The sequence below is a fragment of the Macaca fascicularis genome, chromosome 5 (assembly GCF_037993035.2).
Source record: "Macaca fascicularis isolate 582-1 chromosome 5, T2T-MFA8v1.1".
NCBI lineage: Eukaryota > Metazoa > Chordata > Mammalia > Primates > Cercopithecidae > Macaca > Macaca fascicularis.
In genome coordinates this window covers 108829406-108853305 of record NC_088379.1, presented here as the reverse complement: position 1 = coordinate 108853305, position 23900 = coordinate 108829406, and the positions used below count along the sequence as shown (strand labels likewise).

At 34.8% G+C, this 23900-nt stretch overlaps 1 protein-coding gene across 10 annotated transcripts in view; it reads left to right on the top strand.

The window, feature by feature from the left end:
- The window catches only part of CENPE (centromere protein E), an 87799-nt gene that overhangs the window by 37771 nt on the left and 26128 nt on the right, over positions 1-23900 (top strand). For 3 of the 10 annotated variants that reach the window (XM_074040968.1, XM_074040967.1, XM_005555580.4), the window contains 18 exons: positions 3348-3551; positions 5141-5299; positions 7115-7405; positions 7524-7679; positions 8898-9188; positions 10440-10718; positions 10867-11025; positions 11194-11478; positions 11909-12196; positions 12792-12950; positions 14245-14403; positions 15049-15339; positions 15759-15917; positions 16093-16383; positions 17743-17841; positions 19820-20038; positions 22314-22511; positions 23305-23508. In XM_074040968.1, coding sequence (XP_073897069.1) covers positions 3348-3551; positions 5141-5299; positions 7115-7405; positions 7524-7679; positions 8898-9188; positions 10440-10718; positions 10867-11025; positions 11194-11478; positions 11909-12196; positions 12792-12950; positions 14245-14403; positions 15049-15339; positions 15759-15917; positions 16093-16383; positions 17743-17841; positions 19820-20038; positions 22314-22511; positions 23305-23508 — 3891 coding nt within the window. Of the gene's footprint in view, positions 1-3347; positions 3552-5140; positions 5300-7114; positions 7406-7523; positions 7680-8897; positions 9189-10439; positions 10719-10866; positions 11026-11193; positions 11479-11908; positions 12197-12791; positions 12951-14244; positions 14404-15048; positions 15340-15758; positions 15918-16092; positions 16384-17739; positions 17842-19819; positions 20039-22313; positions 22512-23304; positions 23509-23900 lie in introns of all 10 variants that reach the window. The other 7 variants (XM_065545292.2, XM_005555585.5, XM_005555582.5 and 4 more) reach the window with 6 other exon arrangements.

Sequence of the window (23900 nt, the reverse complement as noted above, 5' to 3'; positions counted from 1 at the left end):
GCTCTTATGTTTAGGCCTGTAATCCATTTTGCATTTATTTGTATATATAGTGTAAGGTCAGGGCACAACTTCATTCTTTTGTGTGTGGCTATTGTTTTCCCAACACCATTTTTTGAAAAGATCATCCTGTCCCCATTGAGTAGTCTTGGCATCCTTGTTGAAGATAGTGGACCATATACACAAGTGTTAATTTCTGGGCTTTCTGTTCTGTTCCAGTGGTTTATATGTCCGTCTTTATGATAGCACCACACTGTTTTGATTATTGTAGCTTTATAAGTTTTGAAATCAGGAAGTATAAAACCTTCAACTTCATTCTTCTTTTTCAAGATTCTTTTCTCTATTTGGGATCCTTTAAGATTCTATATGAATCTTAAAGATTTTTTTCTAATTCTGCAAAAGACGCCATTGGGATTTTGATAGGGATTACATTAAATCTGTAGATTGTTCGGTAGTATTGATGTATTAAAAATATTGTCTTCTAACCCATGAATGTGGGATGTCTTTCCGTTTGTGTCTTCTTTAATTTCTTCTCAGCAACATTTACAGTTTTCAGCAGGTAAGTCTTTCACCTCCTTGGTTAAGTTTATTCTTAGTATTTTATTCTTTTTTGATGCTATTATACATAAAATTGTCTTAATTTCTTCTTTGGATTGTTCATTGTTAGTGTACAGAAATGCAACTGATGTTTGTACAGTCATGCATTTTTAACAGAATACATTATTAAATAAAAGCAAATACATATTTCAAAGTAATTCAGTAAGATCCAATTGATATAAAAAAATCTCTGTACATTTATATATTACTTCTATAAAATGAACTGCATTTTCCCCCATTTACTCCGGGGCAAAATAGTGCCTTGGAAAAAGGAACTTTTTTTTTATTTCCATCTCCTAATGCTTTAGTTCTTCTCTCTCACTTGTTCTGTATCTTATGTTCTCAGCATATTTATAATTTGGAATAACCATAGGCCAAAGGCATTTGACCTCAATTTGAAATTTACCCCCAGCACCAATGGCTCATGCCTGTAACCCTAGCACTTTCAGAGGCCAAAGTGGGCAGATTGCTTGATTCCAGGAGTTCAAGACCAGCCTAGGCAATATAATGAAACCTCGTCTCTACAAAAAAAAATACAAAAATTAGCCAGGCATGGTAGCAACGCTCCTGTAGTCTCAGCCACTCAGGAGGCTGAGGTAGGAGAATTACCTGAACCCAGGAAGGTTGAGGCTGCAGTGAGCCCAGATCACTCCACAGCACTCCAGCCTGGGCAACAGAGTGAGACCCTGTCTAAAAAAAAAAGAAAGAAAGAAATAATAACTTCCACTTTTATGATGGGAAGATTTTTTTAATAGACTTTTGACAATATATGGCAATTAATAACTGTTTTTAAAAAAATCTAAAATGCAATTATAGAGAAAATAGAAGATGAAGGGAAGAGTAGAGTTATACTCACTGGGAACAGCTAAGATCCTATGTTTCCAAGTTTATGCTGGAATCATTTATCCATATTGATAAAAGGATATAACTGGGGCTTTTCTGAGGCCATTCTGTTCATCAGGGATCCTAAAGTCTGGGACAGAAGGCTGAGATCAGTTTGGTCTTGTATCGTGCTCATGCTGGAATCTGGCCTGGGAATAAAAGAGTGGAAATGGGGAATTTCAGGTGCTCCGCTGTTCATCTGGGCACCAGAGAGCTGCACTAGCAGGTCTATCATGAATCTCCTTGGAATGCTCATTTTCAATCCTACTTGATGTGTCTGTGTCTGGAAATGCAGTATCTTCAATGTATCTCAACAAAAATATTTTATGATTAGTAAACTTATATAAAGGACTTTTTTTTTCCTTTTTCTCATGTTCTAACAATTTTTTATTTAATAATTAGATCTATTAGATTTTATTAATTACTGTGATAGTCGAAGTACCTTCTAGGCTGAGTTCAGATTTGAAATAAACCTTGACTATCATTACAGAACATTTTGTCTCAATCTGCTTTGTATTTGAAAGATATGAGATTCTGAATTATAATATCTAACAGACTAGTTCCAAAAGACTATGTGTTCCCCACCTTAATTTCTCTTGTAGTTAGCTCTGTGTTCACCATTATCAGAAGCTCATGCACATTACCAACAATAAGGGGGTTGCTAAATAAAGTATGGTTTATGTCTACTCTAGAGAATTCAGCAGCTACTAAAAATTATTTGTAGGTTACATAACAGCATGTGAAAATACGTATGATCTAAGTGGAAAAGATAAAAACTAAAAATAATCACATATATAAATTAATTATAATAGCTATGTTTAAAAAAAAAAAAAACTTAATGGCAAAAACTCCAGAAGTAAATTTACCAGAATTCTAATAGTTTGTTATGTGAAGTTGGTGACAATGGATAATTTTTATCCTTTATTTTTCTCTTGTTTTCTAATGTGATTATAAATTATTATAAAAACTTTTAAATACCTGTGTAGGCAATATGGAGCTGACTGTTTGCTGAACTAGAGTAATGTTATATAATAATACCCTAAATTTATACCAGCAATAGTAATTTCAGTCTCTGTCTCCCTTTACCAATGAGTTCATGCATTAGGTTACCTTTGGTCATGACTTATTTATAGATAAATGAATTTATATAATGTATTTTTCTTAAGCAGTATATAAAATATACATACATTAAGAAAAGATGAATTTTGCCCTGATGAAATAGGTCTCTATCAAAATTATTTAGCCCTCTACATATAATAAAACTCCAGCCTTTTGTAAGTAGGACTGCCTCTGAAAATAAAGATTTGCAGGGAGTGGGAGACGGAATGATTCCCAGCTTTTACGAGGAAGTATAGATAAAGCGATAGAGTTCAAGATTGTTTACTCCTTTAGTAGTAAATAAACAAACTGCTACTCGAATGAAACTTGGAAAATATTTATGGAAGATATGTACAAACTAAAGTCAGATATCCTTTGTGTATTAATGTCATTATTTTGAAGTAAGTAAACATGCAGAATCATGTTAACCTATCATACATGAAGACAATTATTAATATTTATAGTTGTCCATATTGTTCTGATTAGTGAACAGACATAAGAGCGCAAACTTGGAGCCAGACCACTTGGATTCAAAACCTGGCTAAGCCTCTGAGTGACCTTGGCAAGTGACTTTACCTCTCTCGAGTTCAGTTTCCTCATCTGTCAAATGAGGATTACAGTAATACCTGCCTCATAGAGTTACAGTCAAGATTAAATGTGTTAAGATATGAGAAAAGTACCTGGCACATAAGAGATGTGTTGGCTATTTTTATTATTTTTAAAGTTGTTGTTAACTACTTAAGAGATTCTTCTGTAATGTGTTTATGTTTTAGATGGTTGACATAGATAAAAAACAGGATTTGGAAGCTAAAAATACCCAAACACTAACTGCAGATGTTAAGGATGATGAGATAATCGAGCAACAGAGGAAGATATTTTCTTTAATACAGGAGAAGAATGAACTCCAACAAGTGTTAGAGAGTGTTATAGCAGAAAAGGAACAATTGAAGACTGACCTAAAGGAAAATATTGAAATGGTAGGATTTAGCACTGTATACTTGGCAATACCTTTTTGTCTTCTTTGTTTCAGATTTTTATCAACTTTATTGAGGTATAATTTATATGCAATAAAATTATATGCAATAAATGCATCTGATGGAAGTGTATGGTCTGACGACTTTTAACAAATGTCTCTACCCATTTTCTCTTCACCCCAGTCAAGATAGAAGACGTTCCGTCACCCCCAGAAAGTTTCCTCACACCCCTGTCACAGGCGCTCATCACCTCCTCCCCGCCAGATTATCAGTCATGATATGTTCACCTTAAATCATCTGTCTCTTCTAAAGCTTTATACAAATAGAATCATACAGTGTGTCATCTGTTATGTTTGACTTTCTACACTCCCTTTTACTGCCAAGGAATAGTTCATTGCATTAATACACCGTAATTTTTTTATTCTTTTTCCTATTGATGGAAATTTGGGTTATGTTCAGTATTTGGCTATTTTGAATAAAACTGCTATAAACATTCTTGTACAACTCTTTTTATTTACGTATCTTTATTTATATAAGGTAAATATCTAAGTGGAATTGCTGTGTCATAGGGAAGAATATGTTTAACCTGATGAGAATTTGCTAGACTGATTTCCAAAGTAATTATATCATTTTACATTCCCATTAGCAAATTAAGAGAATTCTGGTGGCTCAAACATCCTTCTTCATCAACACTTCATATTTATTGGTGCTTTTAATTTTAGCAGTTCTAATGGGTGTGTAGATTGTTATTTTAATTTGCCTTTCCCTGATGACTAAAGATGTTGAACATTTTTTCTTGTGTTTATAGACCATTGTATATCTTTTATTTTTTGCTGTCATAATTTTTAAATTTTATTTTTAATTGTTTGTTGTTGATGCCTGCCAATATTTTCACACTTTAGTTTTTCTATGTTTAGGGGTGATATAATGTGTATCGGTTGAAATAAATACTTGGAGAAGTTCACTGTGGATCATAGTAGAATGTGACCATTTGTATTGTTTTAATTTTGTAAGTTTTGGGGATGTCTGCTTTGTCAAAACAGCAGAATGTAAATAAACATGCTAACAAACAATGGTATTTTCTTCTCAGTCTCTGGCTTGTTATGTTTTTGTGGTCTTGATACCTGAGAATATCACTGTGTGAGCCTAATAACTAGGATCAGCCCAAGTCATGCTAGCAGAGGGTGGCTACCATTTTGAGCTAGCTGGCAGTTATCAGTGCTAAAACTGAAGCCATCCCAGTATTTGAAAAAACCATAGCTATAGTCTTATTATTACTTAGTGATAGCTCAGAAAAAGTCTCTTTTGGCTTAAAGGCAGAAATGAGCTAAGCTCTCATGATAAAATGTTAAATCCAATTCTAATTCTCATGGTAGGAATGTAAATTGAGCAGTAAAGAAACAGTATAAAAAGCAGATTCTTGGCATCTTGTACTATTAAATTAAGGACTTCTCTTTTTTGAAATTTGTCTTTTCCTATATAGTTTTCCCTGATTTCTTCATTTGCAGACCAAGGGAAATGCTGATATTTTACCTGATTTCATAAGTGTTAGCTAATATTTAACTTTAATCTCAACTTGTTTTTCTTTCTAGACCATTGAAAACCAGGAAGAATTAAGAATTCTTGGAGATGAACTTAAAAAGCAGCAAGAGATAGTTGCACAAGAAAAGAACCATACCATAAAGAAAGAAGAAGAGCTTTCTAGGACCTGTGACAGACTGGCAGAAGTTGAAGAAAAACTAAAGGAAAAGGTGAATTTTTAAAATTATTTCCCTGGCCATTTTTCCTAACTAAACTTTTTTTTGCTAATTTTTATTTCTGTAGACCTAAATCCAGAAATAGCACATACCTCCCAAATGAACATATTTCAATGCTAGCATTTTGGACAGTTTCAACTTACACTGAGATCTAAACTAACATACCTTGTGAGGATAATATTATTCTAGAGTCTTTAGGTGAGAGAGGGCTTTGTATCATTTAAACAAATCATATGATGTATTCATTCATCAAATATTTACTGAGCACTGTCATGGGCCAGGCACTGTTCTAGGCATTTGAGATCTATTAGTCAACAAAACAAAGATTCTTTCCTTGCAGAGATCATTAGCCATTCTCTGAAATGTAAGATTTATCACTGTTACCATCTCTTAGATGTTTGCAGTGTCCCAAATCATTTCTTATATAGAAGTTAGGTGTTATTGGGATATTTGTGTAAGAGCTAAGACCCCTGTAACAGCTGTAGTTCCCAAGAGATTCTAAAATGCACCCATAGAAATCTTTCTATACAAGCTAAGGGCAGTGCCACTTGCATAATAGATAATATACTGTGGTTCTATTATTATTCTGTGATTCCAGAATAATAATTCCTTTTTCTTTCCTTTTTTTTTGAAACAGGGTCTCACTCTGTCAGCCAGGCTGGAGTGCAGTGGCATGATCACAGCTCACTGTAGCCTCAACCCCCCTGGGTTCAGGCAGTCCTCCCACTTCAGCCTCCCAAGTAGCTGGGACTAAATTAGCTGTACCACAACACCCAGCTAATTTTTGTATTTTTGGTAGAAACGAGGTCTCACTATGTTGCCCAGGCTGGTCTCGAACTCCTGGGCTCAAGCAGTCCTCCTGCCTCAGCCTCCCAAAGTGCTAGGATTACAGGTGTGAACCATCATGACCAGCCTGGTTTTTTTCCTTAATGTGTGTTTTCTTTTAATTCTGATCCCTTTCACTATCTCACCTAACTAAATTTAATAAGACCTTATGTCTATGTCATACTCCTATAAAAAAGGTAAAATCAGCCTATGAAGGTTAATGTCTCAGTATTTTGGGGAGCCACCCATAAGCAGCTCATTGGAAGTGAAAATAAATTCTCCAAAAGTTTTTAAGAGGAGGAGGAATTACAGTTATTTGGTAGCTGTATTTGTATATTTAATTAGTGTCTTTGCTTTTTTACTTTATCTCATCTTCCCCTTATCTCTTTAATCAGTTTATTTTATCTGCTTAATCAGCCTGTATCAATTTCCTAGGGCTGCCATAGCAAATTGCTGTAAACTTGATAGCTTACAATAGAGACATATTCTATCACAGTTCTGAGTCCTAGAAGTCCAAATTTGAAGTGTCAGCAATACTATATTCCCTCTGAAGGCTCTGAGGAAGAATCATTCCTTGCTTCTTCCTAGCTTCCAGTGTCTCCCAGCTACCCTTCACATTCCTTGGCTTGTAACTGTTTCACATGACCTCCTTCTCTGTGCCTCTCTATGTGCTTTTATGTCTCTTATAAATACACTCTTTGGAATCAAGACCTACACCAGTAGGATCATATCTCAATCCTAATCCAATTGCATTTGCAAAGACTCTGTTTCCAAATAAGTTCACATTCTGAGGTTCCTAGGAGACATGAATTTTGGGTGGGACAATATTCAATCCACTACAGACATTTATGCCTGTGAGTTTTGTTTACTTTTAATGCTACTTGTCTATTTATATGGTGATAGGAGGCAGGGCTGTTAATGATTTTATGTAAGAATTTTGAGAATATAGATAAAATGGTAATTATAAAAATTGTGCATTTTAAGAGCCAGCAACTCCAAGAAAAACAGCAACAACTTCTTAATGTACAAGAAGAGATGAGTGAGATGCAGAAAAAGATTAATGAAATGGAGAATTTAAAGAATGAATTAAAGAACAAAGAATTGACATTGGAACATAGGGAAACAGAGAGACTTGGGTTGGCTCAGAAACTTAATGAAAATTATGAGGAAATGAAATCTATAACCAAAGAAAGAAAAGTTCTAAAGGAATTACAGGAGTCATTTGAAACAGAGAGAGACCAACTTAGAGGATATATAAGAGAAATTGAAGCTACAGTAAGTTATACCCTTTTCCTTCATCTATTAAGTGTTTCTTTTAAAATCTGAGCCACTTGGAAGGAGGAGAGCAATGTTGGAATAATGTTACAATATTCTTTAAATTTCACTTGGCAAGGGCCTACAAACAAAAGAAGAACTAAAAATTGCTCACATTCACCTAAAAGAACACCAAGAAACTATTGATGAACTAAGAAGAAGTGTATCTGAGAAGACAGCTCAAATAATAAATATTCAGGACTTAGAAAAATCCTATACCAAATTACAAGAAGAGGTATGTCTTTTATTCCTTTCATCCTTTGTCACTTCTTCCTTCCTTTCTGCTTTGAGGGAAAAATAAGCAGTAAGAAGTGGCTAGGATGTGGCTTGTTAATTGCCTGGGTATTTGCTGAGTGTCTAATGTGGCAGGCATACTCCTGGGTTACAGAAATACAATGAGAACAAGGTGGACAAAACCCCTAAAATCCCTCCGATCCATTTGTAGTGAAAGAAGGCTGATAAATAAGCACTCAAATGAACAAGAAAACATCAAATAGTGGTAAATGCTATGGAGAAAGTGAAACATTGGGATAACAGGGCCAGCCTATATTAAATCTACTCCATGCCAGACATTGAGATTGTGGATATAAATAAGACATTGTTCTTTCACCCCATTATAAGCTAGAAAAAAAATCCCTTAATTCCAATATGGTAAATGCAGAAATATGCAAAATTACATGGTACCACTAATTTATCATGGAAAGAGAAATCAATCTATACACATAGAAAAATTAAGACATAGCATTGGAGCCCATCTGAAAATGGAAATCATACACTTATTGGGATATAGTTTGCTCAACTATGGTTTTTCTCTTATAGCATTTGGAAACTAGTGGAGAAATAAGAAGTATGCAACAGACTGCTAGTAAAGTATAAGGATTGGTTCACTTTGGGTCTGAGCTAGAAAGAAGGAAAATTATGACAGAATATGACTACCAGAAAAGTCATGAATAGCTTTAGCAGGAATTCAGGGAAAATGAGTAATGAGGAGTTTGTGATCCAAGGTAGGCCTTAGGGTTCAAAATGACTTTCCTTGCCATGAAAAGTATCCTGATCTTTTCCCTTTAAACATTTATAATAGCCAGCCGGATGCGGTGGCTCACACCTGTAATCCCAGCACTTTGGAAGGCCAAGGCAGGCAGATCACCTGAAGTCAGGAGTTTGAGACCAGCCTGGCCAACATGGTGAAACCCCATCTCTACTAAAAATGCAAAAATTAGCCAGGCATAGTAGCACACACCTGTAATCCCAGCTACTCAGGAGACGGAGACAGGAGAATTTCTTGAACCCAGGAGGCGGAGGTTGCAGTGAGCTGAGATCGCGCCACTGCACTCCCACCTGGGCAACAGAGTGAGATGCCATCTCAAAAAAAAAAAAATATATATATATATATGTATATATATATGATAATAATCTGCAGATAGTAACCTTGGTATTTTATGAATGTCCTAAGATCCCAGCGCTTAATGAGGAACGGGAGTTACTTCCTAATGTGAAAGAAGTCAGTGAGACTCAGGAAATAGTGAATGAACTGGAGTTATTAAAAGAACAGTCCACAATCAAGGACTCAACAACACTGGCAAGCATAGAAATGGAAAGGCTCAAGTTGAATGAAAAATTTCAAGAAAGTCAGGAAGAGATAAAATCTCTAACCAAGGAAAGAGACAACCTTAAAATGATAAAAGAAGCCCTTGAAGTTAAACATGACCAGCTGAAAGAACACATTAGAGAAACTTTGGCTAAAGTAAGTTTCGTATTTTCCTCTCATTTTAATAAGTGTCTTATAAGAATCAAGGCTTGTTTTGTGTTATAGTTATAATGTTTGTTTTATAATTGTGTTACCAGTTTTTTAATTTCTCTTAATCATGAAATGACTAGAACAGAACAATTAAAAATTGCTTATAAATACCAAGAACCTATTGAAACAGAGATGTTTCAGAGAAAAGAACTGTTTTCTTAAATATTAAAAAAATTTAGAAAAAATAATTCTAAATTACAAGAAAGGGTGAAACCAAATATGAGATTGTTTTATTTTCTTCTTTAAACCTGTTCCTTTAATGTTTCATAAGGCACTACTGTCTTTTCTCATTGTTTTAGTCAGAAATCTGGGAGCTATCCCTATTAATATCTCCTCCTCTCTGCTTATTTTATAATCCAGTTTCCAAATCTTGTTGATTTTAGTGTGTGTTTTAAAAATCATCCTGCTTTTCTCTCCACACTGCCACCACCCTAATCCAACTCAACATCATTTCTTTCCCTGAGTATCTGCAGTAGCCTCCTAACTTGTCTTTCCATACTCATTCTTACATTTCTCTAATCCAGTTTCTACACAGGGCCTAAATGATCCTTTCTTACATTATTTTAATACCTTATTGCTACTTTTTAAATAAAGACCAGGATTCTCTATGTGGCCTATGAGGTCCAAGGTGCAGATCTTACCGGTCTTATTTCAATTTACTCTTCTTCCTATTCTTTGTTCTCCAACCACACTCATGTATTGCTCTTCCTCAGCTCATGGCTTTCAGATTCTCAAGTCTCTCTACCTGCAGTACTTCCATACTCCTTTTAGCCTAACTAATGCTCTCATCCTTCAGATCTCAGTTAAAGCTTTCTCTCCTCTAGGAAGCCGTTTCTAATCATTCACAATAGATTATATATGACACTTGGGCCCTAGGAGAAGTCAACATCTCTGTTTGGTAAGATTTGACATCATATCTATCTTTGTCCTTAAAGTATAAGTGTCAAAAAGAGAGAGATCCTGTACGTCTCATCATTTTATCTCCAGCCTCAAATAAGGTGCTGACAACACAGTGAGACCTCAATTTTTAAAAGGCGTTAAATGCCTGAGTAATGGAAGAGTGGGAGAATGGAGAGATTGCTCTGTAAATGAGGCATTGAATCCTGCCTTAATTGTTTTAGAAAGCATCCTGATTTATTTTCCCCTAAAACACAATATCTCTGGATATCAACTATACTGTTTTATGATTCTCTTAAGATCCAAGAGTCTCAAAGCAAACAAGAACAGTCCTTAAATATGAAAGAAAAAGACAATGAGACTACAAAAATTCTGAGTGAGATGGAGCAATTCAAACCCAAAGATTCAGCACTACTAAGGATAGAAATAGAAATGCTCAGATTGTCCAAAAGACTTCAAGAAAGTCATGATGAAATGAAATCTGTAGCTAAGGAGAAAGATGACCTACAGAGGCTACAAGAAGTTCTTCAGTCTGAAAGTGACCAGCTCAAAGAAAATATAAAAGAAATTGCAGCTAAAGTAGGTTTCATCTTTTCACCATGTTTTTAAAAAATATTTTGTAACCAAATATTTTTATAAACCCTAAATATTTGGAAAAGGAAGTTAATTACAGCATCATAGTTATAATGTTTCTGTAAATTTATTGGAATTTCCTCTAATAATAAAGCACCTGGAAACTGAAGAGGAACTTAAAGTTGTTCATTGTTGCCTGAAAGAACAAAAGGAAACTATTGATGAGTTAAGAGTGAATATTTCAGAGAAGGAAACTGAAATATCAACCATTCAAAAAGAATTAGAAGCAATCAATGATAAATTACAGAACAAGGTAAATTGGGGATGAAGAAACAGTGGGAGGAAAATGGGTGGGGATGGAGTAGCTAACTGGATTATGAAGACTGCTGTTTAGCATACTTAATTGTTTTGGAAGACAACCTTTTCCCCCTGTGTGTGTGTTTACATTTTTTTTTACTATTATTTTATAATTATGTTTAAGATCCAGGAGATTTATAAGAAAGAGGAACAACTTAATATAAAACGAATTAGTGAGACTCAGGAAAAAGTGAATGAACTGAAACAATTCAAGGAATATCTCAAAGCCAAGGATTCAACACTACAAAGTATAGAAAGTAAGATGCTCGAGTTGACTAGCAGACTTCAAGAAAGTCAAGAAGAAATACAAATTATGATTAAGGAAAAAGAGGAAATGAAAAGAGTACAGGAGGCCCTTCAGATAGAGAGAGACCAACTGCAAGAAAACACTAAAGAAATTATAGCTAAAGTAAGTTTCCATCTTACTTTTTTTGGACACAGAAATAGTGTTAAGGTGATAATGATGGTGTTCTTGTGATGTTTTATTGATTTTTCTCTAATCATAAAGGGACTGGAAATAAAAGAGGAATCAAAAACTGCTTATATTCAACTTAGTACCAATAAACTGTTAGTAGACAGAATATTTCAGAGAAGACAGCTCAAGTAGCAAATATTCATGGGGATTTAGGAAATTCTGATGGTGAATTATAGGAAGAAGTGGGACTTGTTTCGTTAAATTGGAAAATGACATCTAATTATTGTTACTCATATCCCTCATGAAAGAAAGCAGTATATACTTTAGATTACAATGTAAAAATGATTGCCTTATTTTAGGGACAATTCTTCCTTTTCCTAAAAAAATTCTGCCTATGTTGTAACTTACTTTATAATTTTCTCAGATGCAAGAATCTCAAGAAAAAGAATATCAGTTTCTTAAGATGACAGCTGTCAATGAGACTCAGGAAAAAATGTGTGAAATAGAACACTTGAAGGAGCAATTTGAGACCCAGAAGTTAAACCTGGAAAACACAGAAACGGAGAATATAAGGTTGACTCAGATACTACATGAAAACCTTGAAGAAATGAGATCTGTAACAAAAGAAAGAGATGACCTTAGGAATGTGGAGGAGACGCTCAAAGTAGAGAGAGACCAGCTCAAGGAAAACCTTAGAGAAACTATAACTAGAGTGAGTTACCATCTCTCTATACCTCTAGTAACTATGGCATTGTGTCCTAAGAGAAAAATCTGCCATAGGGTTGGTGGGAGTATAAAATTGGTCCAATATTGAGGAAAGTTGGTGGTGGTATATTTGGTAATACCTTCCAATTTTTTCAAAAGGTTTATTCATTGATCCACAAGTCAAATTGTAACTATCCTCCACACATTTGCACAACCGTATAAAGATATTTGTAGGATATTCTTTGCAACAAGTTGTATTAATGAAATAACACAAACAAAAACAGGGAAAATTCTAACCATCCATTGATAGGGGACTGGTTAAATAAGTACAGCATATTCACATCATGGAATACTATGCCACAAATAAAAAATGTGGTAGAGCTGTAGTGCTGATTTGAAGTGTGAAATGTCCTGTTAGGGAACAAGGTAAGTTCAGGAGTAATGTATCTAGAATGTATTGACATCTAAAAGTAGCTTAGAGGGTGAGGACTAGGAGGCCTCAGAAGAGGGTGGAAGGTTTTTTACCTCCTGCCTTATACCTTTCTATACCGTGTGAATGGTATTACTCTCAATGTATTATTTTTATTTATCTATTAATAAAGGACCTAGAAAAACAAGAGGAGCTACAAATTGTTCACATGTATCTGAAGGAGCACCAAGAAACTATTGATGAACTCAGAGGGATTGTTTCAGAGAAAACAAATGAAATATCAAATATGCAAAAGGACTTAGAAAACTCAAATGCTGCCTTAAAAGCACAGGTATTTTTTTTTAAGTTATCTCAGTTACTGAGAATATGAATCAAATCTTTTTGTGTAATGAAACAAGATATGAAGTACCCTAAAATTGAAGGCAAGTGAAGACTTACTTGCCTACTCATTTTAGAAACTGTCATTGATCTTTTTGTGTCTGCTGATATCCTGACTTATTGTGTGATTATCTCAAGATAAAAGAACTTCAGAAGAAAGAACATGTTTTTTGTTTGTTTTTTGAGAAAAGTCTCTCTGTGTCGCCTGGAGTGCAGGAGCATGATCTCGGGTTCAAACGATTCTCCTATCTCAGCCTCCCAAGTAGCTAGGATTACAGATGCATGTCATCAAACCCAGCTAATTTTTGTATTTTTAGTAGAGACAGGATTTCACCGTGTTGGCCAGGATGGTCTCGATCTCCTGACCTCATGATCCACCCGCCTCGGCCTCCCAAAGTGCTGAGATTGCAGGCATGAGCCACCAGGCCCGGCCTCAACTTCTTAAAGTAAAAAATGATCTTAGGGAAATTATGTATCAAACAGGTCAGTTAAAGAAGTGACTAGAGGCCTAGAATGTAACTCTGGAAAGTGTAGAAATGGAGAAATTAAGATTGACTCAGAAGCTTCATGAAAACCTTAAGGATGTAAGATCTGTTACTAAGGAAAATGATGGTGTAAGAAGAGTAGAGGAAACCTTTAAAATTGAGCGAGACCAAGTTAGGGAAGGTCTTAGAGAAATAGAAGCTAAAATAAGCTCATTCCTCTCTAGCAATTCAATGTATTGTCTTCTTACAGCAATGAACCCTTCTTTGAACCAAGTATGACTGTTGGCAAGAATAAAATGATATAGCCTTTTAATTTGGTACTGTTCTTGAAAATGTTCAAGTCTGCAATTAGCATTTTCTTTGTGGACTTTAGCCTACATATGTACTGTTAAAGGACTGTGTGTGTGTATATACAAACACAACATATACATATACCACAGGTTATTTATTATAGTGATTTTAAAATTAAAAATGTGAAACAATCTAAATGTTCCTCGGAAGGAAACAGTAAATATAAACAGTATGTCAAAATACTATGCAATACTTAAAAAAAGTAATATATGTGTAATGTGTTTGCCTCTGAAAAGCAGAAGTAGAGTGTAAAGAGATGAGGACGGGGAAGAGAAAACCTGTAACTTAAAAACAACAGCAAAGATATAGAGTAACACTATTATTATTTTTACTAAGAAAATATATCACTTTATTTTTTAAAAACTAATACTAAGATATGTCACTGTTTTTAAAATTTCTCTAATGATAAAGGATCTGAAAAAACAAGAGGAACTAAGAATTGCTCACATGCATCTGAAAGAGCACCAGGAAACTATTGACAAACTCAGAGGAATTGTTTCTGAGAAGACAGATAAAATATCAAATATGCAAAAAGATTTAGAAAATTCAAATGCTAAATTACAAGAAAAGGTATTTTTGTGGGGGGATTGTTTGATTGGATATCTGATTTGTCTGTGCCTAAAATTGTTGGGGATATAAAATGGTTCAACCACATTGGAAGACACGTTGGCAGTATTTACTAATGCTGGACGTAACCTGCCTGAGGCCCACATTTCCACTTATTGGGTATGTACCTCAGAGAAAAGAGTACATACATACTTCTATAAAAAGACACAAGAATGTTTATAGCAACCTTATTCAAACTAGCAAAAAACTGAAAACTCAAATGTTCATCAGCAGGAAAATGGATACATACATTTTGATATATAAGTTCAAAAGCAGGCAAAACTGAACCAGGATGATAAAGGTCAGAATAGTGGCTGTCTCTAGGAAGGGGCATACAGAAACTTTATGAAGTGCTGGAAATATTCTCTGTTTTAATCTGGGTTGTAGTTTCATAGATTTATTCCTGTGTCAAGAATAAATTAAGTTATACATTGAAGATTAGTATGCTTTATATATTTTATACCTCAAAAGAAAGTAAAATTCTATGTGGAATTGTGCAGGATATCAGTGAGAGTAACAGGGGTAGACAGTTGTCTTAATCAATTTAGAAACTATTATTTATCTGTCCCTAAAAAGCCACCTAACATATTATTTTATGATTATCTTAAGATTCAAGAACTTAAGGCAAATGAACATCAACTTTTTAAGTTAAAAAAAGATGTCAATGAGACACAGAAAAAAGTGTCCGAAATGGAGCAACTAAAGAAACAACTAAAAGACCAAAGCTTAACTCTGAGTAAAATAGAAACAGAGAACTTAAATTTGGCTCAGAAACTTCATGAAAACCTTGAAGAAATGAAATCTGTAATGAAAGAAAGAGATAATCTAAGAAGAGTAGAGGAAACACTCAAACTGGAGAGAGACCAACTCATGGAAAGCCTACAAGAAACCAAAGCTAGAGTGAGTTGTGTTCTTTCTTTACCCTACCATTATATTCACATATTTGGTCAAAAATACAGTCTTCACTGCAGCATTGTGTGTGGTGACCAAAACCTAGAAGTAATCTAACTGTCCACCAATAAGGCACTATCTGTATAATGGATAACTAAGCACAAGAATGGAAAACTAAGCATAAGAATGGTGTACTCTTTATGTGATATTGATTTAGAAAGATGTCCAAGTGGTGTGAAAGGAGAAGGCTATGGAGGAGGCTACCAGCAGGAAATTTTACTTTACTGTTCTAATTTGGGAGGTTGTATAATGCTTGTTTTTAACTGTGAGTGTATAGTTTTTAAGATTTTGTTTAAACTCATTAATTATTAAGTAAAGGTAATGTGCTTTTATGTCATTATATTTCTTGATTTCTTCTAACAATAAAGGATCTGGAAATACAACAGGAACTAAAAACTGCTCATATGCTATCAAAAGAACACAAGGAAACTATTGATAAGCTTAGAGAAAAAATTTTAGAAAAGACAACTCAAATTTCAAACATTCAAAAGGATTTAGATAAATCAAAAGATGAATTACAGAAAAAGGTATGTGTTGTTTTGTTCTTCTTTTGGAAGTAACTTTGTCCGAATTATTCGTGGAATTAAAAAGATATAGATACAGATATGTAGATATACATGTGCATATAGAACTCAAGTAGACGCTATATTCCTTCCTTGAAGAAACTGCTTACATTCTAACTTGTTTTACAATTATCTCAAGATCCAAGAACTTCGGAAAAAAGAACTTCATCTGCTTAGAATGAAAGAAGATGTCAATATGAGTCATAAAAAAATTAATGAGATGGAACAGTTGAAGAAGCAATTTGAGGCCCAAAACTTATCTGTGCAAAATGTGAGAATGGATAACTTCCAGTTGACTAAGAAACTTCATGAAAGCCTTGAAGAAATTAGAATTGTAGCTAAAGAAAGAGATGAGCTAAGGAGGATAAAAGAATCTCTCAAAATGGAAAGGGACCAATTCGTAGCAACCTTAAGGGAAATGATAGCTAGAGTGAGTTCAGAATCTTCTGCTGTGTAGTAACTATTAATAAGAATTAAGCTTTTTTGAAAAGAATTACAATGTTTTTATTTCTCTTTCTGGAAATTTCTATGAACAGTAAAGGATAGTGGGAAATGGTTACTATAATTTTCACACAATAGAAAACAGTTTTAAAAGAAGCAAAAATATTTTCAGAAAATAACATTTAATTCTTTATTTTTATAAAGTGTGTTAAAGCAGACTATTTCCCTTAATATAACATTTTAAAGTTTTTTTTTTTTAAATCAAGAGATAGCATTATTCTAAATGGAGAAATATTTGAAGGATTAGATTTGTAAGACAGCAAATATTCCCATTTCTCTACCTATACATGCTGGAGTTCTAGAGTTGGGCTCTTATTGGTGAAGTTAAAAGGAAAAAAAGGCAAGATAAATATAAAAATTAAGTTCCTCTGGTATGACTATTTTTAGATATTCAGAATTATATATCTTAAAATATCTAATTAAATCCTCTTTTTAAAAGTAACAAAGTTCAGACAAATAAGTTGATTAAAATCTGTAAAAATATTGTTTATTCTCATTTCTTTATATGGGCCTTAACTAAGTTTATAAAGAGATTTAATTGATTCAACAAATATTCTTCTAGGTACTGTAGTGAACAAGATAAATAAGTGGGAGAAAATGTTTTTGTTTTACTTTATACTTTTTAATCAGAAATGCAAAATGTACACAGAATATGAACTTTTCCAAGGGGCTGGGAAGAATATATGACTAGGGTTTGAAACACAATAGACAGTACAGGTGATTTTAAGTATATTTGGTTGGTGGCAATAAGGTGCTTTAGGATAAAAGTAAGTGCCCCTGTTAAAACTACAAGTGAATAATGCAGAGATTTGGAAGAGTAGGAATCAGAAATTAAAATCTAATTTGTTTGTTTTCCTGGTTATTTGTTCGTTTATTTATTTATGTATTTATTTTTATAGAGACAGGGTCTCACTATGTATCCCAGGCTGGTTTTGGGCTCCTGAACTCAAGTGATCCTCCTGCCTCGGCCTCCCAGAGTGCTGGGATTACAGGCGTGCGCTACCATGCCTGGCCCGAAAACCTAATTTGTAGCTGTGAAAACAAATCCTATCTCCAAAAATTATATGGTTTTTCTACTTTTTTCCCAGTGAGTTGAGGTCACTCCCTATAAAACTTACTGGTACTGTTATTTATTTTCTGATGATTTTAACATTGCTTTTGAGTTACAAGTGTAATACTTAATTCCATTATTAAAATGTCATGTAATTCAAGTGTCCTGTTAGACATTATATGTGAATATAGTCATGACAAAAGCCCTGTTTCTTTTCTTTTCTTTTTACCAAAGCAGGACCAACAGAACCACCAAGTAAATCCTGAAAAGAGGTTACTAAGTGATGGACAACAGCACCTTACAGAAAGCCTGAGGGAAAAGTGCTCTAGAATAAAAGTAAGTACCTCCTGTTAAAACTACAAATCATTATTGGTTCCCTTCCAAAGACTTACCGAAACCTAAAGTGGAATTGAAGGAACCTCTGAAATGAATAGATAGTGCTCAGTATTTTTCTAAACATTGTAACCTAGTACAGGTGTGTATGTGTAATGCACACATACACAAACAACAATGGGACCTTGTGAATTTAAGTCCTCACCAGAAAAGTAATACTTGAGCAAATACCTGAAGGAGGTAAAGGGTCAGGCCATACAGATGTCTGAAAAGACCCTTATAGGCAAAGGGAACAGCGAGTACAAAGTTCCTGAGGCAGAAGACTCCGTGGTGGTTCAAGGAACATCGAAAAGGGGCAAGCTGCTAACAAATGAGTTCAGAGAGTTATCAGGGAAGAGGCAAGCTGTGGGACGCGAAAAAAGACTTTGAGTTTTATTAAGTGAGATGGAGATCCACTGGTGAATTTTTACCGCAAGAGAAACATAATCTGACTTACATTTTAAAGGGATGACTCTTAATTGTTACATTGAAAATAGAGTGGAAGCAGGAAGACCATTATAAAAACTAATTTCAATCACCCAGGCAGAGATCATCCTGGCCTGTCCCAGAGAGGGAGCAATAGAGGTAGTGAGAAGTGTTGAGATTCTGAATATACATTGAAGGGAAAGCCAACAGGATTTGCAGTCACACCTGTTGGAATGCAAGATCTCTAAGGACATTTTTGTTTTGTTTATGACTGTATCGTTTAGCACATTCGTGACATAAGTCAGTGTTCAATATGCTGCTGTATACCCTCAGCTGATTCATCCTAAAACCAAAAACAGGAATCCCCTCTCCAACACTCCAGATTGATTAACATCTAGCTTTTCTTAAATTATTAAAAATAAAGGGCTCATTCTTGTGAGAACGCCCTTGTTTTATTATTTCGCACCCTGAACTAAACATGTTACCCACTACATGATTACAGCAACTTGAATTTTACATATTTCTCTACCTGTGCTCTGACCAGTGTGTCACCTGCATAGCCTCAAGTCACTTGAGTCTATGGGCCCAGGTTTATGCATGTCTACTGTGTGCCACGTACCATACTGGGTGTTTTACCTCATGATATAGGCTTTATTGCTCCGTTCATAAACAAGGAAACTGCGGCTCAGAAAGGAAGTTTAGCAGTTGCCCAAGGTTACACAGCTAGTAAATTGGTAGAATCTCAATTTTAAACTAAGTCAGACTTGTATCTGACTTATTTCAAAACTTGGGTGTAGAAACATTTTTATAAATATAATTTTGTCTCCTTCAAGCTAAATGACTGTGTCTGTTTTATAAATTACATAGATATATAGGTATAGATCATATATTTTACTTGACCCCAGAAAACTTTGTGGTAATTATTGTGGTCTTCCTGTTGTGAAAATGGCTCAGTGACTTCCCCAGTCAAGAAGTGGCATGGCTGGAACCTGAACTCTACATCTGATAAAGGGATAGAAAACAGACTGTAGGCAGATAGTAGGATTGTGTGAAGTATCTATACCAAGCTGACAAATAGGTGGTTTGATTCTTAATCACTTGTTTTATCTGCTAACTCCGACTGCCTACTGTAAACATAAACCAGCACTCAACCATGAACTACAATACATACTTAATTGAATTTACTCAAATTTCTCATCAGACTTTGTCAATGTTGATTCAAATCATGAATATTCAAAAAACTAAAAGAAAATGCATCAAAATGTTAAGAATGGTTGGTCCTGGCTTTCTTTGTTATATTTGCTTAAATTTTTAAAATTGCCATAATGATTATCTATTATTTCTGTAATCCAAAATGACAACAAGAGTTTCCTTTTGTTTTTAAATACAAAGATCTTTATCTCTGCCCTACAGAAAATGTTAAAGTGTGAGTTTTGTTACAATTCTAGAGTTGTAACTACTTATTGTTATATTAGAATGAATTGTTATAAATTGAGTGAATTCTCATTTCCTTTAGGAGCTTTTGAAGAGATACTCAGAGATGGATGATCATTATGAGTGCTTGAATAGATTGTCTCTTGACTTGGAGAAGGAAATTGAAATCCAAAAAGAGCTTTCAATGAGAGTTAAAGCAAACCTCTCACTTCCCTATTTACAAACCAAACACATTGAAAAACTTTTTACTGCAAACCAGAGATGTTCCATGGAATTCCACAGAATCATGAAGAAACTTAAGGTACCATCTTTTTTAGTAATATCCTTGTAAATATTGCTGTAAATTTCAGTTACAAACATCCTGCTTCGGGTGCCGGCATATTTGCTATTTAGTATTCTTACTACCAAATTAAAGATTATATGAGTCTGAGCACAGTAATATGTAGGATAGTCAATACGCCTATCACCTGGTCATTCAACAACACCTGAACTCTGCCTGTGGGCCTAGACGTTATGTCAGGGTGCTCAGGAGGCAGATGATAGTTAACATCTCAAAGATCTCATAGTCTGGGGTGAGACAGACATATAAACAGGTATTAAGTGCAATGATAGAAGTGCGTGCAAGTTATATGACGTACTAAATAAAGTTACAGAAGATGAAACTGTAGTGGAAGCCAGACTCAATAACAAAGCTTGGAGTCCTTTTTGTAGATGGGGAATCATTAGACAGTTATTTTAAGTGGTGGTGGTAACAGGATCTGATTACCACTTAGGTACTAAACTAAAGAACAAAGAAGAAATGAGTTTGAGGGAGATAAGCCTAGTGGCAGAAAGCAATAAGAGGCAGTTACAGTGGTCCAGATGAGATTTTATATGTGACTGTACTACTAGGGAAGGTTTCATAGGGCTAGAGAGGACAAACAAGGTTAAAGAAATATTTAGCAGCTTAAAATAGCAGGTCTACATAATTGATAGTGGACATAAGGGAGAGAAGTTTAGATGGAGTTCTTGGATTTGGGCTTAGTGAGGTTTGTGGATAGTGGTACCATTAACTAAGATTCAAAAATAGAAAGAGAAACAAGGTAGATGAGGCAGGAGATTGTTTAATTTGAGATGTCTGGGGGCTGAAATACGTATGATGGAACATCCAAGAAGAGAAACCAAGTAGACATTTAGATGTGAGTTTGAGGTTTGGCAGGAGGAAAATAAGGACTAACATTTGAGACTGATCAGCATATAGGTGATAGATAATACATTTGTAAGATCATCCAGGAAACATAATGAAGAGTAAGAGCCTTAGGATAAAAACAGAACTCTGGAAAAGATAAATGTCTAAGAGTCAGTAGCAGAAAAGTGAGCAACACATGGGTTAAAGGTTGGAAAAGTCAAAGATAACAGGAGAGAACCTAGCAAAAGTGCTGCTACCCAAATCAGTGGAGAAAAGCATGTCAGAGATGAAGTTATGAGTGGCAAATACTTCAGAGAGTCAGAATATGGACTGAAGATATTCTCTCAATGTGGTGATAATGGAACTCATTAGTGATCATTGTCAGAACAGTTTCAATTGAGTAGTTAAGGAAGAGACCAGATTATAATAGATTAAGGAATGGTGGAAGTTGAGGAATAAGGAAGCTGTTATCTACCCTACATGGGTAGATTGCCCTTCAGGCCCTGGTAATTCTTCCACAAATCCTGGTAATCAGACATCTAGAATTATTCATGAAGTCCATGAGACATATGGCATTCAAATTGTTGTGTCCTTGAAGCCAAATATCTAAATATGCTTGACAAGGAAGTCTTTTTTTTTTTTTTTTTTTTTTTTTGGAATGGAGTCTTGCTCTGTTGCCCAGGCTGAAGTGCAGTGGTGCAATCTCAGCTCACTGCAAGCTCCGCCTCCTGGGTTCACGCCATTCTCCTGCCTCAGCCTCCCAAGTAGCTGGGACTGCAGGTGCCCACCACCACACCTAGCTAATTTTTTGTATTTTTAGTAGAGACGGGGTTTCACCATGTTAGCCAGGATGGTCTCCATCTCCTGACCTTGTGATTCGCCTGCCTCGGCCTCCCAAAGTGCTAGGATTACAGGCATGAGCCACTGTGTCTGACCAACAAGGAAGTCTTGAGACATGTAACATCATCTTCTTGGTTACCCAATCAGGGTTACCCAATCAGGGTTGGCAGGATAGGATGTTGAAAATGAGTCTCATGAGTTTAACTGGGAAACCCAGGTGATTGGCAATGTAATTAGTCAAAAACGGGGCAATAGAAAAAGGAGGACTTGTAGAAAAAGGGATCATGTTACATTTTAAATATGTTGAATTTGAAGTACTTGTAAGACATCCAAGAAGTATATCTAATAGGAAGTCAGAAATAAGGAAGTATAGGTCTGGGAGTTAGTTATTCTCTTAAGATACTAAGAGGAAAAAAATGAGGATAGAGAGAAGCTCTTTCCTTTTTCCTCACTTGTGAGAGGATATAGGTAAATAAGAGATGTCATCCTACCTCAGTCTCAAGGATTAAAACTTCCTGTAAATGTGACAGAATTTTCATTTTCCAATTTGTTTAATTTTTTCTGCAAGTATGTGTTAAGCTATGTTACAAAAATAAAAGAAGAACAACATGAGTCCATCAATAAATTTGAAATGGATTTTATTGATGAAGTGGAAAAGCAAAAGGAATTGCTAATTAAAATACAGCACCTTCAACAAGATTGTGATGTACCATCCAGAGAATTAAGGGATCTCAAATTGAACCAGAATATGGATCTACATATTGAGGTATAATTTATTTTAAATGGATTTAATTAGATTTTAAGCCTTTTTATCAAGTAGAAAGGTACTTTTTCATGTGTTTAGAGCTATTTTCACTTACCAGAAATTGAAAATAGGTTGCAGAGTGATACCTGGCCAGACATAAAGACTGGCAAATAACGGACTAGCCTCCCTTCAGACCTCCACAGATACAGGAAAATTTCTTACCTCTGTACTAGGAGTCAGAAACTTCTTTATTGCAACAACTCCACATGGAATGTGTTACTTTTATTCATCTGTGTGAGGCTGGCATCCAGTTCCCAACATGTATGTAAGGTCTGCTAAATGTAGTAAAAAGCTACATTTAGAAACACTTCATGAAGCCAGCCCCAGTGGCATGCCTATAATTCCAGCCACTTAAGAGGCTCAGGCAGGAGGATCACTTGTCTCCAAGAATTCAAGACCAGCCTGGGCAACATAGTGAGACCATCTCAAAAAATAAAAATTAAGATGCACTTCAGGTATTGTAGCAATTAGTCACAAAATTGTCATTTTTACAAGTTTTTATTTTAATAGGTACAATCTGTTACATCACATATACCGCCCAAATTATATTATGCAAATAACTAGAATAAAGTTTTAACTTACAATTATATTTCTTAGTTTACTTTAAAATATTAAGAAGTGATGTAAAAAGGAAGAAAAGCAAGAGTCCAGTAGGTATTGCCCTCTTTTTGTGGTGTGTGTGTATATATATACATGATATTTGGATCAAAACTTTCCTAGTGTTTAAACAATTTGACACTTATTTTTCACACAGGAAATTCTCAAAGATTTCTCAGAAAGTGAGTTCCCTACCATAAAGACTGAATTTCAGCAAATACTAAGTAATAGGAAAGAAATGACACAGTTTTTGGAAGAGTGGTTAAATACTCGTTTTGATATAGAAAAGCTTAAAAATGGCATCCAGAAAGAAAATGATAGGATTTGTCAAATGAATAACTTCTTTAATAACAGAATAATTGTAAGTATTACTTTTTGCTGTACTACTTCTTTTTTGTTGCTGTTTGCTTTACTTGTCCTAACTCATTCTTAAAAGGGCAACTTATGTATATTTTCTTTATTTGTATATGCTTTTAAAAAATTGATTTGGTAAAACGTGTTCTTCCTCTAATGTATCCTTATCAATTCATACTGATCAAGGTAACGAAATCTTTTTGTATAATATTTAGTTTCCACTTGTGAAATCTTGAATCTTCTTACTCTTCTCTTTTTCTTCTCCTTCTCACTGCTTCTGTAAGAACTGAGCCTTTTACACAAGTAGCCTTAGAGATCGTAAGACATGAGTCTGTTTCAAGGCTATGGGCAGCAACTGTGGTAAAGTCATAGACAAGCCTGGTCAGCTACTTTAGTTGG